General features: G+C 44.4%; 1 protein-coding gene across 2 annotated transcripts in view; it reads left to right on the top strand.

Annotated features, from left to right (window-relative positions):
• LOC132851440 (tyrosine-protein kinase CSK) overlaps positions 1–10,791 on the top strand; it is a 25,421-nt gene extending 14,630 nt beyond the window's left edge. For both annotated transcript variants that reach the window (XM_060878336.1, XM_060878337.1), the window contains 9 exons: positions 4,427–4,646; positions 5,714–5,807; positions 6,440–6,505; positions 6,594–6,693; positions 7,850–7,940; positions 8,180–8,253; positions 8,389–8,584; positions 8,974–9,060; positions 9,390–10,791. In XM_060878336.1, the coding sequence (XP_060734319.1) occupies positions 4,427–4,646; positions 5,714–5,807; positions 6,440–6,505; positions 6,594–6,693; positions 7,850–7,940; positions 8,180–8,253; positions 8,389–8,584; positions 8,974–9,060; positions 9,390–9,572 (1,111 nt within the window). In that variant the 3' untranslated portion in view covers positions 9,573–10,791. The remainder of the gene's footprint in view (positions 1–4,426; positions 4,647–5,713; positions 5,808–6,439; positions 6,506–6,593; positions 6,694–7,849; positions 7,941–8,179; positions 8,254–8,388; positions 8,585–8,973; positions 9,061–9,389) is intronic.
• The last annotated feature ends 944 nt before the right edge of the window (positions 10,792–11,735 follow it).

Genomic DNA, 11,735 nt, shown 5'->3' with positions numbered 1-11,735 from the left:
CTCATAAACCCAGGGCTGATGTCTAATAGGATGGTTTCCGATTATGAATTGGTGGTGATTTCTCTGAGATCTGGGTCTTTTCTGAAATATTGGACAGTCTCCCTCTCTCTCTTTCACCCTCCCTTTCTCTCGCTCTCTCTTTCACACACACCCCCAAACACCCCCCCCCCCTCTCTCTCTCTCTCTCTCTCTCTCTCTCTCTATGCTGATAGTGTCTCTTACAATAGATCATCAGTACAGGAAATGATTTGTTGCACATGACTTTCTTCAGTTCCAGCTTTTCACAGTGCTTTCGTTCATCTCTGTTTTCTAATTCATCGAGGTCATCTATTCAGGGAACTCCGGTTCTCATCATTAATGAGCTCATGAGTAGACAACATGCGCTGATCTATTTTATTCACACTTTTCCCTTGATATCCCCCCCCCCCCCAAGCAATGGCTTGGCTGCGTCAAAAAGATGGAAAATATATATATGTGTGTGTGTGTGTGTGTGTGTGTGTATTTAAACACTGTGTTCACTGTAGCAAGAGGAGGAGAGCGACAATAAGGCCGATCTGCTGTCCCATGCCATCCCCAGTGCGCTCATGAATAAAAAGTCTCAGTCACTACTCCAGGGTTCCTTCATATTGATCTTTATATGATAGAAATCTTAGGATTTAGGAGCAGATATATTACACCTACAGCAGCATAAGGGATTTTAATGCCTTTAAGCTCTAAAGTATCATATTCCTATTTCTAACATTGTAATGAAGCAGTATGAGAACCGTCTAAAGTTTTCTGTGTTGTGTTGTACACATTACAGTACGTTTCCCTACGGTGATGTAATTCATGTGTGTGTTATGTAAATACTTCTCTATCAGCATGATGGACGACAAATAAATCCAAAGTATGATGTGAAAATAATAGTGTGCGTGTGGACACTTATCTAGTGGATGTTTGTGTGTATGTGTGTAACTGTGTTGTGTATTTGAGAGGCCACTGGCTCAGACATGCATTTAAAGAATGCAGCCGCACTGATCTAATCAACTCGAGCTTGCAGTAAGCAGCTTCCCTCTGAGCAGTTAGTGTCTGAGCAGCTCCCACAGGACACGTGCACACACACACACACGTACACACACAGTAAATCTCAAACCTTAATTACCTTACACTGGACAACACCGTAGCTGGAAGCACTTCATTCTGAAGGTCTAATCCGATGCTCCTGATCCTGTTTGTCTCCATGTGAAGCCTCACATTGCTTCATCTGTCACATCGACATCCTTCCGAGAATTCCGTCCTGTGACTTCCAGCTTCTCGCTGTTTGTCTGAGCTGCTGAAACGTTTTCACCCCAAGGCTTTCGAACGGTATTTACATACATTCTGTCACTAACGATGAACGAGTGACGTTAGCGGACTATCTCCTGAGTGAAGATTCTACATGGTGCGTTTAATACACGGACAGGAAATGAGCTTGTGACCGTTCATAAAAGGTATAAAAATGGCCACCGATCGTGAAATTGTTTTAAACCGTCCACACTAACAGCATCCATTAAGAATGTTGTGGTGGTATGACGTCCATCTGACCATCTCGGTGCCGTGTTTTTTGCTAGCACGTCAGCGAACCGTGGTAGCGATTTTCTGGATCTAAAATGTTGTCGTCATGGCAACGCTCTCTCTGGATTAACCCAATAACTAAACGTGTGATTTGTGACACTCTGCTCACCCCCTCTGCAGTGTGAGTGCGCTCCGAGCTCAGCTGTGCTCCATTTATTGCTTGATTTAGATGTGTGAAAGGGAGAGTGGTGGAGAAATGTGGTGTATGGTGTTTGTGGTGATGGCGCTGTTACACACTTTAATTACAGTGCAGTCAGATTCTTTTATTAATCTCTCTCTCTGGTGTTCTTTATTTCTGTCTCTCCCTTTCTCTCTATACATCTCTGTTTCTCTAGCTATCTGTCTCTAATATCTTCTTCCACTTTGGGCTTTTCCTGTTAGGGATCACTAGAGCGAATCATCTGTTCCCACCTAACTCTATCCTCCACATCCTCTACTTTCGCACCGATTACCTTCATGTCCTCGTTAACACATCCATATGTCTCCTCCTTGTCCTTCCTCTTGACCTCTTGATCTCTGAGCCTGTGGTACCCTAGCGGTTAAGGTGTCAGACTACCAATTGGAAGGTTGTGAGTTCGAATCCCAGGTCCACCAAGTTGCCACTGTTGGGCTCCTGAGCAAGGCCCTTAACCCAAGGCTCAGTTGTATAAATGTGAGATAATGTAAGTCGCACTGGACAAGGGCATCTGCCAAATGCTGGAAATGTAATGTAAATCTCTTACCTGTCAGCTCCGTCTCCAACATCCTTCTACCAGTATAACCATCTCCCTCCTCTGTACATGTTCAAACCATCTCAATCTAGTCTCTCTGACCTTGTCTCCAAAACAGCCAACCTGAGCTGTCCCTCTGATGTGCTCGTTATTAATCCTGTCCATCCTCGTCACTCCTCATCATCTATGAACTCTTCTCCCTCCTCTTCTTCCTCGACCAACATTAGTACAATAACCTCCGACACCCTGTAGGTCAACAGTGCCGTGGCGGTCGTTGTTAACCCAGGCTTCGACCAATCCGGTATGAAATTCCCAGTGACGATTCGCATGTTTAAATTTGCCACGTTTTACACCGGATGCTCTTCCTGATGCAACCCTCTCTGTTTATGCAGGCTTGGGATGGGCAGAGGAATCCAGTATGTAATAATAATCCACATATAAATGCAACCCCTGTGGCTGGATTCTCTGTCGGCCATCTAGGGGTTACAGACTATATATCTGACTAATATATATATATACATATACATATATATATATATATATATATATATATATATATATATATATATATATATATATATATATATATAAAAATTCCCTTTTTTACCTGTTGCTCTGTCTCTCTCTCTCTCTCGCGCTGTGTCTCTCTCTCTCTCCCTCTCTCTCTCGCGCTGTGTCTCTCTGTGTCTTTCTCTCTCTCTCTCTCCCTCTCTCTCTCGCTCTGTCTCTCTCTCGCTCTGTCTCTCTCCCTCTCTTGCTCTGTCTCTCTTGCTCTGTCTCTCTCTCGCTCTGTCTCTCTCCCTCTCTTGCTCTGTCTCTTGCTCTGTCTCTCTCTCTCTCGCTCTGTCTCTCTCTCTTGCTCTGTCTCTCTCTCTTGCTCTGTCTCTCTCTCTTGCTCTGTCTCTCTCTCTTGCTCTGTCTCTCTCTCTCGCTCTGTCTCTCTCTCTCTCGCTCTGTCTCTCTCTCTCTCGCTCTGTCTCTCTCTCTCTCGCTCTGTCTCTCTCTCTCTCGCTCTGTCTCTCTCTCTCGCTCTGTCTCTCTCTCTCGCTCTGTCTCTCTCTCTCGCTCTGTCTCTCTCTCTCGCTCTGTCTCTCTCTCTCGCTCTGTCTCTCTCCCTCTCTTGCTCTGTCTCTCTTGCTCTGTCTCCCTCTCACTCTCTCGCTCTGTCTCTCTCTCTCATCAGAATCAGAGCAGTATATAAATGGGGAACACAAATATGTTGTGTAAGACTCCAGGGAATCAGGAACAGGAGCTTTATTCTAGGCTTCACTGCAAACAGTATTTTCACTGATGTTCCTGTTACTGTCTCGTGTGTGTGTGTGTGTGTTTGCATGTAGTAGATTAAGGAATGATTACAGTACACTATTACAGAACACTATTACAGAACCCGATGTTGTTTTGTGGCATCAGCTTTCAGACAAACCTGAAACTCGACTGCTAAAGCAGGCAGACTGCTTCATCCTCAGTGACTTTTGCAAACATGAGACTCGGTCCTTTTTCTTCCTTTTTTTGCTAATTGAAAGTTTCTCTCTCTGTGTCTCTTTGTCTGTCTCTTTCTCTCTCTCTGTCTCTCTCTCTCTCTCTCTCTCTCTCTCTCTCTCTCAGTATAAACAACAGACCTTTTATCAGGTTTCTTGTATAGGACGGTGCTGTAGATCCTCCTCGTGATCTTTTCACACAGCAAATTTTCCAAATCATTAATCCTGAACTAGTCTCATTTCCTGTTAGCTGATTATTTAGCATGGCAGCTCAAAGCAGTAAAGACACGTGTGTAATCATAATGTAATCATTACCTATCATGATTATACTCATGTTCCACAGGGATGTAGTTGAATGGACACGTCTTGACCAACATCTGATAAACATTTTGTGCTAATTTTGACGAATTTTACGAATATCATGGAATTTTCTGAATTTTGTGATCACAAAATTGTTAAATCCTGATTATCTGTGACCATTATATGACTACTTAAAGTTTGTGGGGGGAAAAAACACCCTGTCCGTGCCATCCAAAGCCGATTGGTATTGAATCGAATGTTACATTTCTATTTATTTCTATTGACACGTAATATTTCTGACAGTTTGTCTGAAAGTGGTTGTAATGTTTTCTCTCCACCTCGCAGATGGTTCCACGGTAAGATAACCCGGGACCAGGCCGAGCGGTTGCTCTACCCTCCAGAGACGGGGCTCTTCCTGGTGCGCGAGAGCACCAACTACCCCGGCGACTACACGTTGTGTGTGAGCTGCGAGGGGAAGGTGGAGCATTACCGCATCATCTACCACAACGGCAAGCTCTCCATCGATGAGGAGGAGTTCTTCGAGAATCTCATGCAGCTGGTGGAGGTGAGGAACCTGAGAACTCATTTAATTGCAGTGTAGAAACAAAAACTAGCATGAGCAACTGTGTGTGTGTGTGTGTGCGTGTGTGCGCGCTAACAGGACAAGCTGAAACGGTTAACAAGCCATGTTTTGTGCACTGAAGCCAGTTCCTTTATTAGCTTTTATTTTCTGTGTCACCCAGTCTAGTCATCTCCCGTGTGTGTGTGTGTGTGTGTGTGTGTGTGTGTGTGTGTGTGTTTTTTACTTGGCCTTTATGTATTTCAGCTTGCTCCAGGATTCCATGCATTCCTCTTTTGTTTTTTCTTTTTGTCGTTCCGTGCCCCCACCCTCTTGGATGCCTGTTGCATCAGGCTGCATATGACTCACTCTCACACTCTCTAATCACCATCATAGTTCAGCCCAAGTAGCTCTGTGTGTGTGTGTGTGTGTGTGTGTGTGGTGTGAGAAACATTTCTTTCTTTCTAGTTGTTCACTGACAGTTCTGTGCATGATGTCTACGCTCATGTTACACACTCGTGTTAATATTCTTGTCATTATTGCCTGAGGTTGTAAAGCTGGAATGTTGTTGGCATGTGGAAGCCTGCATGTTTGTCACACAGCACTTCTCCTCTACTGACATCTGCTGGCAGAGTCATAAACAATGTCTCACAGGAAAATGTCCTGCAGAAACCTGAGATGTTGGTCTCTCGCGCTCTCTCTCTCTCACACTCTCTCTCTCTCTCTCTCTCTCTCTCTCTCTCTCTCTCTCTCTCTCTCTCTCCCTCTCTCTCTTTCTCTCTCTCGTGCACGTGTGCACGCTCTTTCTCTCTCTTTCTTTCTCTCTCTCTCTCTTGCGCGTGTGCACGCTCTCTCTCTCTCGCTTTTTCTCTTTCTCTCTCTCTCTCTCTCTCTCTTGCGCGTGTGCACGCTCTCTCTCTCGCTCTCTCTCTCTGCAGCTTGTTTGTTAGGGAAATAAGTCTGTTTATACAAAATATCCTTACCGTTGCTCTTGTTTCTCTGTGTGTGTGTGTGTGTGTGTGTGTGTGTGTGTGTGTGTGTGTGTGTGTGTGTTTTTGCTTGTTTGTGCTCAGCATTACACCAAAGACCCTGATGGTCTGTGTACTCGATTGATCAAGCCAAAGCTCATGGAGGGAACAGTCGCAGCGCAGGATGAGTTCTCCAGGAGTAAGTGAACACACACACACACACACACCACATTTTCCACAAAGTTATTATTTTTATAGAGCGTAAATAGAAATCATTTGCAACAGGCATCAGAACAAAAAAACAGACTCTGTAGACTGTGTCATCCTCTTTAAATAATCAAAAAGCTAATACATAAATGTCAATTTTTCACAACTGAACCAGAAATAACACCAAATTAGAATCATTTTACTTTCCTTTTTCTTGTATTACTTGTTGAACTCACTGACGTCCCTCGACATGTTCACTTACTGTGATTTAAACAAAGACTGACAATTTAAAACACACACACACACACACACACACACACATATATATAATACAATAGCAGTCACTGGGACAAGGGATGTGGTCACTGCATCGCCATGACGACAGCTTGAGTTGTTATTATTATAGGCGTTATTAAAATGAGACAAACATTCTAGATGGTTTTAACAATAAATGTTTTAATCTTTTGGTCGCCATGGTGACGTAGCCTCGGCCTGATCCCAGGCTCCGTGTTCTGACATTAGATCGGTTCAGTTTTCACTTTATTAGGCTTTCCAAATGTGTGATAACGCATAAGAGAGGTCAGAGGTTGAGTTTTAATAGACGTGTTGTAAATGTCTCGACAGGTGGCTGGGCTCTCAAAAGAAAGGACCTGAAACTCATTCAGACCATCGGCAAAGGAGAGTTTGGAGGTGTGGCTCCTCATCTTGTGTTTTCTCATCATAACGTGTACAAACTGTATTTTTACATTGTAACGTTTGTGTGTTTTTTTTTCCTTAGACGTAATGGTGGGAGACTACAGAGGGACCAAGGTGGCGGTGAAGTGCATCAAACACGACGCCACGGCACAGGCCTTCATCGCCGAGGCTTCAGTCATGACGTAAGTGTCGTCTTCTCCAGCTCACAGCTTGACGTGATCATTTCTCCTTCATGTAGCAGTGACATGATGTAGCTGTGACATGATGTAGCAGTGACGTGATGTAGCAGTGATGTAGCGGTGACGTGATGTAGCGGTGACGTGATGTAGCGGTGACGTGATGTAGCGGTGACGTGATGTAGCGGTGACGTGATGTAGCGGTGACGTGATGTAGCTGTGATGTAGCGGTGACGTGATGTAGCTGTGATGTAGCGGTGACGTGATGTAGCGGTGACGTAGCGGTGACGTGATGTAGCTGTGATGTAGCGGTGACGTGATGTAGCTGTAACTGTGACATGATGTAGCGGTGACGTGATGTAGCGGTGACGTGATGTAGCTGTAACTGTGACATGATGTAGCGGTGACGTGATGTAGCGGTGACGTAGCGGTGACGTGATGTAGCTGTGATGTAGCGGTGACGTGATGTAGCGGTGACGTGATGTAGCTGTAACTGTGACATGATGTAGCGGTGACTTGATGTAGCGGTGACGTAGCGGTGACGTGATGTAGCGGTGACGTGATGTAGCGGTGACGTGATGTAGCTGTGACGTGATGTAGCTGTGATGTGATGTAGCGGTGACGTAGCGGTGACGTGATGTAGCTGTGATGTAGCGGTGACGTGATGTAGCTGTGACGTGATGTAGCTGTGATGTAGCGGTGACGTGATGTAGCGGTGACGTGATGTAGCTGTGATGTAGCTGTGACGTGATGTAGCGGTGACGTAGCGGTGACGTGATGTAGCTGTGATGTAGCGGTGACGTGATGTAGCTGTGATGTAGCTGTGACGTGATGTAGCTGTGATGTAGCGGTGACGTGATGTAGCTGTAACTGTGACATGATGTAGCTGTGCTGTGAGCCAAGTGATTTTCCTCTACATTTCTGTCACATGGTACAAATCACAGACAGACAGAGTAACTTCCAGCAAAACAATAATGCTACAGTTAAGAAAAAAAAAGTTGAACAATAAACGTAATACAGAAACAAAGAAAAATAAACAATTTTAAAGATTCAGTACAAAATCTTCCGATCTTGTCTTTTTATTTATTTATTGTGACACAGTGGATCACGGCAATCAAGCTTGTGTGTGTGTGTGTGTGTGTGTGTGCGCGTATGTGTGTAGGCAAATGAGGCATCCTAACCTGGTGCAGCTGCTGGGAGTGATCGTGGAGGAGAGGGGCAGCCTCTTTATCGTCACCGAGTACATGGCCAAGGTGAGTGCTGAGGCTTCCAGCTGCGTCACACTCACTGTCTGTCTCTGACTTGTTTTTACCTGACGATTAATAATCATCAGCGCTTTATGTGCTTTAACTGGACATTTCAGTCTGGTGTATGTATGAAGTAAACATGTCATGGCCGGATGTAAAAAGACCACAAATGTCCACAAATAGTGACTGTAATAACTGGGATAATTAATTGTGATATTAATAATCTCTCTCTCTCTCTGTAACAGGGCAGTTTGGTGGACTACCTGCGCTCACGAGGTCGCACTGTGCTTGGGGTTGACTGTCTACTCAAATTCTCACTGTACGTTTTGCTGCATGTGTAAAAGGAAGTTATTTTTGTTGAACCTTAAAGAGCAACCATCTAATTCTCTCTCTCTCTCTCTCTCTCTCTCTCTTTCTCTCTCTCTCTCTCTCTTTCTCTCTCTTTCTCTCTCAGTGATGTGTGTGAGGCGATGGAGTACCTCGAGGCCAATAACTTTGTGCACAGGGACCTGGCGGCGCGGAACGTTCTGGTATCCGATGACAACATCGCTAAAGTGAGCGACTTCGGTCTGACCAAGGAAGCGTCATCCACTCAGGACACGGCCAAGCTGCCTGTTAAATGGACGTCACCCGAGGCACTCCGAGAGAAGGTTATATCCAAACACACACAATCAAACAATAATAAAGTAGGAAAGATATTATAGAGCTTAATAGGATACGTATGAATACGCACATTTGTGCATTCATAGCAATAGAAAGGCTCCTGAGATGGTGTGAGAGATTCAGATAAAGGGGAACTGTTAATGGGAACTCATCAGATGCACTTGTTCTAGTGATTGTGTTATTTCCAGGAGAAGTGATTGGTCTTCATTTATCAGCTGTGAGAGTAGCGAGTGTCCGTGTGAGTGAAATTCAGTGACGTAAAGGCTTTTAAAAACAGCAAAGAGACTCGAACGTCGATACATTTTAAATCAGTTCAGACTGATCTTCGTTCCTGCTCTCCTTACATAGATTTTATTGTTTTGCTTTCTTTTCACAGAGGTTTTCCACCAAGTCTGACGTGTGGAGTTACGGCGTCCTGCTGTGGGAGATTTACTCCTTCGGCCGCGTGCCTTACCCCAGAATTGTAAGTGACTTTATGGTGTTTTTGAACTGAGCTTTAGAGATGATTTGTTCTAAAATGTGTAGGATCTGATTGGCCACTAGAGGGCAGTGAGCACTTTATAAACCCACAGCTTCTTGAACATGACAAAGTAAAGGATATGACACACACTCATTTCGCTCAACCAAAAATGAGCAGCCAGTCCTACAAATAACTACTGACTACTCAAAAATAGTCACATGATCATGAAAATGTGGCTGCTGATTGGTCAGATAGAGAAATAATAGTTGTCTTCAATGTGTTTGTCTTGTGTAACTTGATGAATAGAGCACTGTGTGTATGTGTGTGTTTAGCCTCTGAAGGAGGTGGTGCCACGGGTGGAGAAGGGCTATAAGATGGACGCTCCGGACGGCTGCCCCACAGTGGTGTACGACCTCATGAAGCAGTGCTGGACCCTAGACCCGGTGATACGGCCTTCGTTCCGTATGCTGCGTGAGAAGCTGCAGCACATCAGAGCTAAAGAACTCTACCTGTGAAGAGAAGGGCGCCACACCCAGGCTTTTTACCCAGGAGGAGGTGGGGAGGAGGGTAGAGACGCAGCAGGCTCCTGCCTCATCAAGCAGCGTCTCTCAGGCTCCGGCTTGTCCTTTCATTCGTTTTTGAGAATTTTATTATTTTTTTGGACTGTTAATCTGGACACACTCATGCTGTGTTTCTGTGGGGAGTGAAAGCGTATTGTGTGTGTGTGTGTGTGTGTGTGTGCGTGTGTGTGTGTAAGCACCTAGTGTCCTAATGGTGCCCTGCCTTCTTTGTCTTTTTTTATATTATACCATGCTGATATTCTTTTGCCTAAAAGTATTTGCCCAATTTTGCCTTTCTCTCTCTCTCTCTCTCTCTCTCTCTCTCTCTCTCTCTCTCTCTCTCTCTCTCTATGGCATTAACATGTGGAAGGCTGGCCTTTTCTCCATTGTTTTGTCAGATGCATATCTCTCTCTCTCTCTCTCCCTCTCTCTCTCCCTCTCTCTCTCTCTCTCTCTCTCTCTCTCACACATTCTCCAGATCACCCATCTCTCTCTTCCTCCTCCTGTATCTCGTGGCACGGGCTCTATCCGCATGCGCCTCCTCCATGGTGTATGTGTGTGTTCACGTGTGAGTGTGTAAGGCATTCGTTCTGTGCCTGAGTGCCTCCAGATGGCAGAACTGATGCCTCTCACGTCCCCCTCCTCTGCCACACAGACTTGTTTTTGTTTTTATTCCTTTTTTTATCAGACTTTTTTTAAGCGATCGTCATTTTTGTTGATTTGTCTGCTGTGTTTATTTCCTGTCTCTCCACGTCAAGCAACATCTGACCTGGGACAATTGCAAAAAGCTGGAGCGATGCACAAATTCACAAACACGTAATTATGTGTACACACACACACATTCACACATGCATTTCCCAGTAGAGTTCAAACTGCGCCGGCCAAAACAGTACACACCAAGCAGTTTACCCATAAACCCTCGGGATGCGGGGGTGGCCTGAAAATGGCAGAACTCTTTGTGCTTGTTTTATATTAAAATGTATTTAAAGGACTTTAAAGAAGAACACCTGACAAAAGGCAAAGAATACTCTTTGTATACTGACGGAGAATTGTAGAGGCGAGTGAGCGAACGAGTGAAAGAGAGAGAGGCCTGAGGTTAATCTGTCAGTGCTTTCAATGTTCATTGTTTGATTATGCTGCCATGATTACGAATAAATCATTCCATCAGACTTGAGTCTGTGTGTGTGTGTGTGTGCTGGCCAAGGTGGAAGAGATAAACTTGGAAATTGACCTTATGACGCTCTTGGCCTTGGTTAATGACCCACTGGTTTGTGTGCTGCTATTTGTGTGTTTTGTTAGTATTGATCAAAAATGGTGTTTAGACTATGGAACTAAATGACCCTTCATTAAGCCCCGCCCCCTCTAGCTGTTATTAATGTTGCTTTTCCAATGTATTTGACAAACTGTCAAGCTCAGAGAAACAAGACTTGATGAATTGCTATGTATGGAAGAAGACAGTCATAGATACTAGCACAAGACAAGGAATTATACCCAGGCTACAATAACAGGATAAAAGCATTTAAGCTAAAATCTGTTCGAAATTCAGGAGCTTGATCTGTCAGCAAGAGTCAGTGTAGAGTAAATGTACGACTGCTAGTGATATTCCACCAGTTTGTGTTAAAGAGCAGCATGTGACAATGTTTATCTCTAGTTCTGGACATTGTTAGAGGTGACCTCACCATGGAGCAGGGATGTGGTTTAGAAATAAGTGAAGTAAATTGTGTGTTTGTGTGTGAGAGAGAAAAAAGAAGGAGATCGGAGGAAACTGCAGGCCTGTGACAAGTTGGTAAGTTCCCTTTCATCAAATGGATATAAAACACTGTGTACTGCTGAGATGGTTTCAGTACGTGATAAAGGAAGTAGTGATTGAAGTTAGTTTAGAGCAGTCCATTATTTCCAATGATATAGTTTAGAATCTTAAAAGATGAAAGTGTTTTGAATTGTTTTATTGTTTTAAATAAGTAGAGGCTCCACCTCCTTCAGAGTGATTGACAGGTATATAGGTCAGGCAGTGGAACACTCACAGGTCACGCCTCCTTCAGAGTGCATGTAACACAGAGGCCACGCCTCCTTCGGAGTGAATGTAATACAGAGGCTCCACCTTCAGAGTGACTGTAA

This window comes from Tachysurus vachellii, chromosome 9 (assembly GCF_030014155.1).
Source record: "Tachysurus vachellii isolate PV-2020 chromosome 9, HZAU_Pvac_v1, whole genome shotgun sequence".
NCBI lineage: Eukaryota > Metazoa > Chordata > Actinopteri > Siluriformes > Bagridae > Tachysurus > Tachysurus vachellii.
The sequence above is the reverse complement of the archived record's forward strand: the minus strand, read 5'-3'. Positions and strand labels throughout refer to the sequence as shown.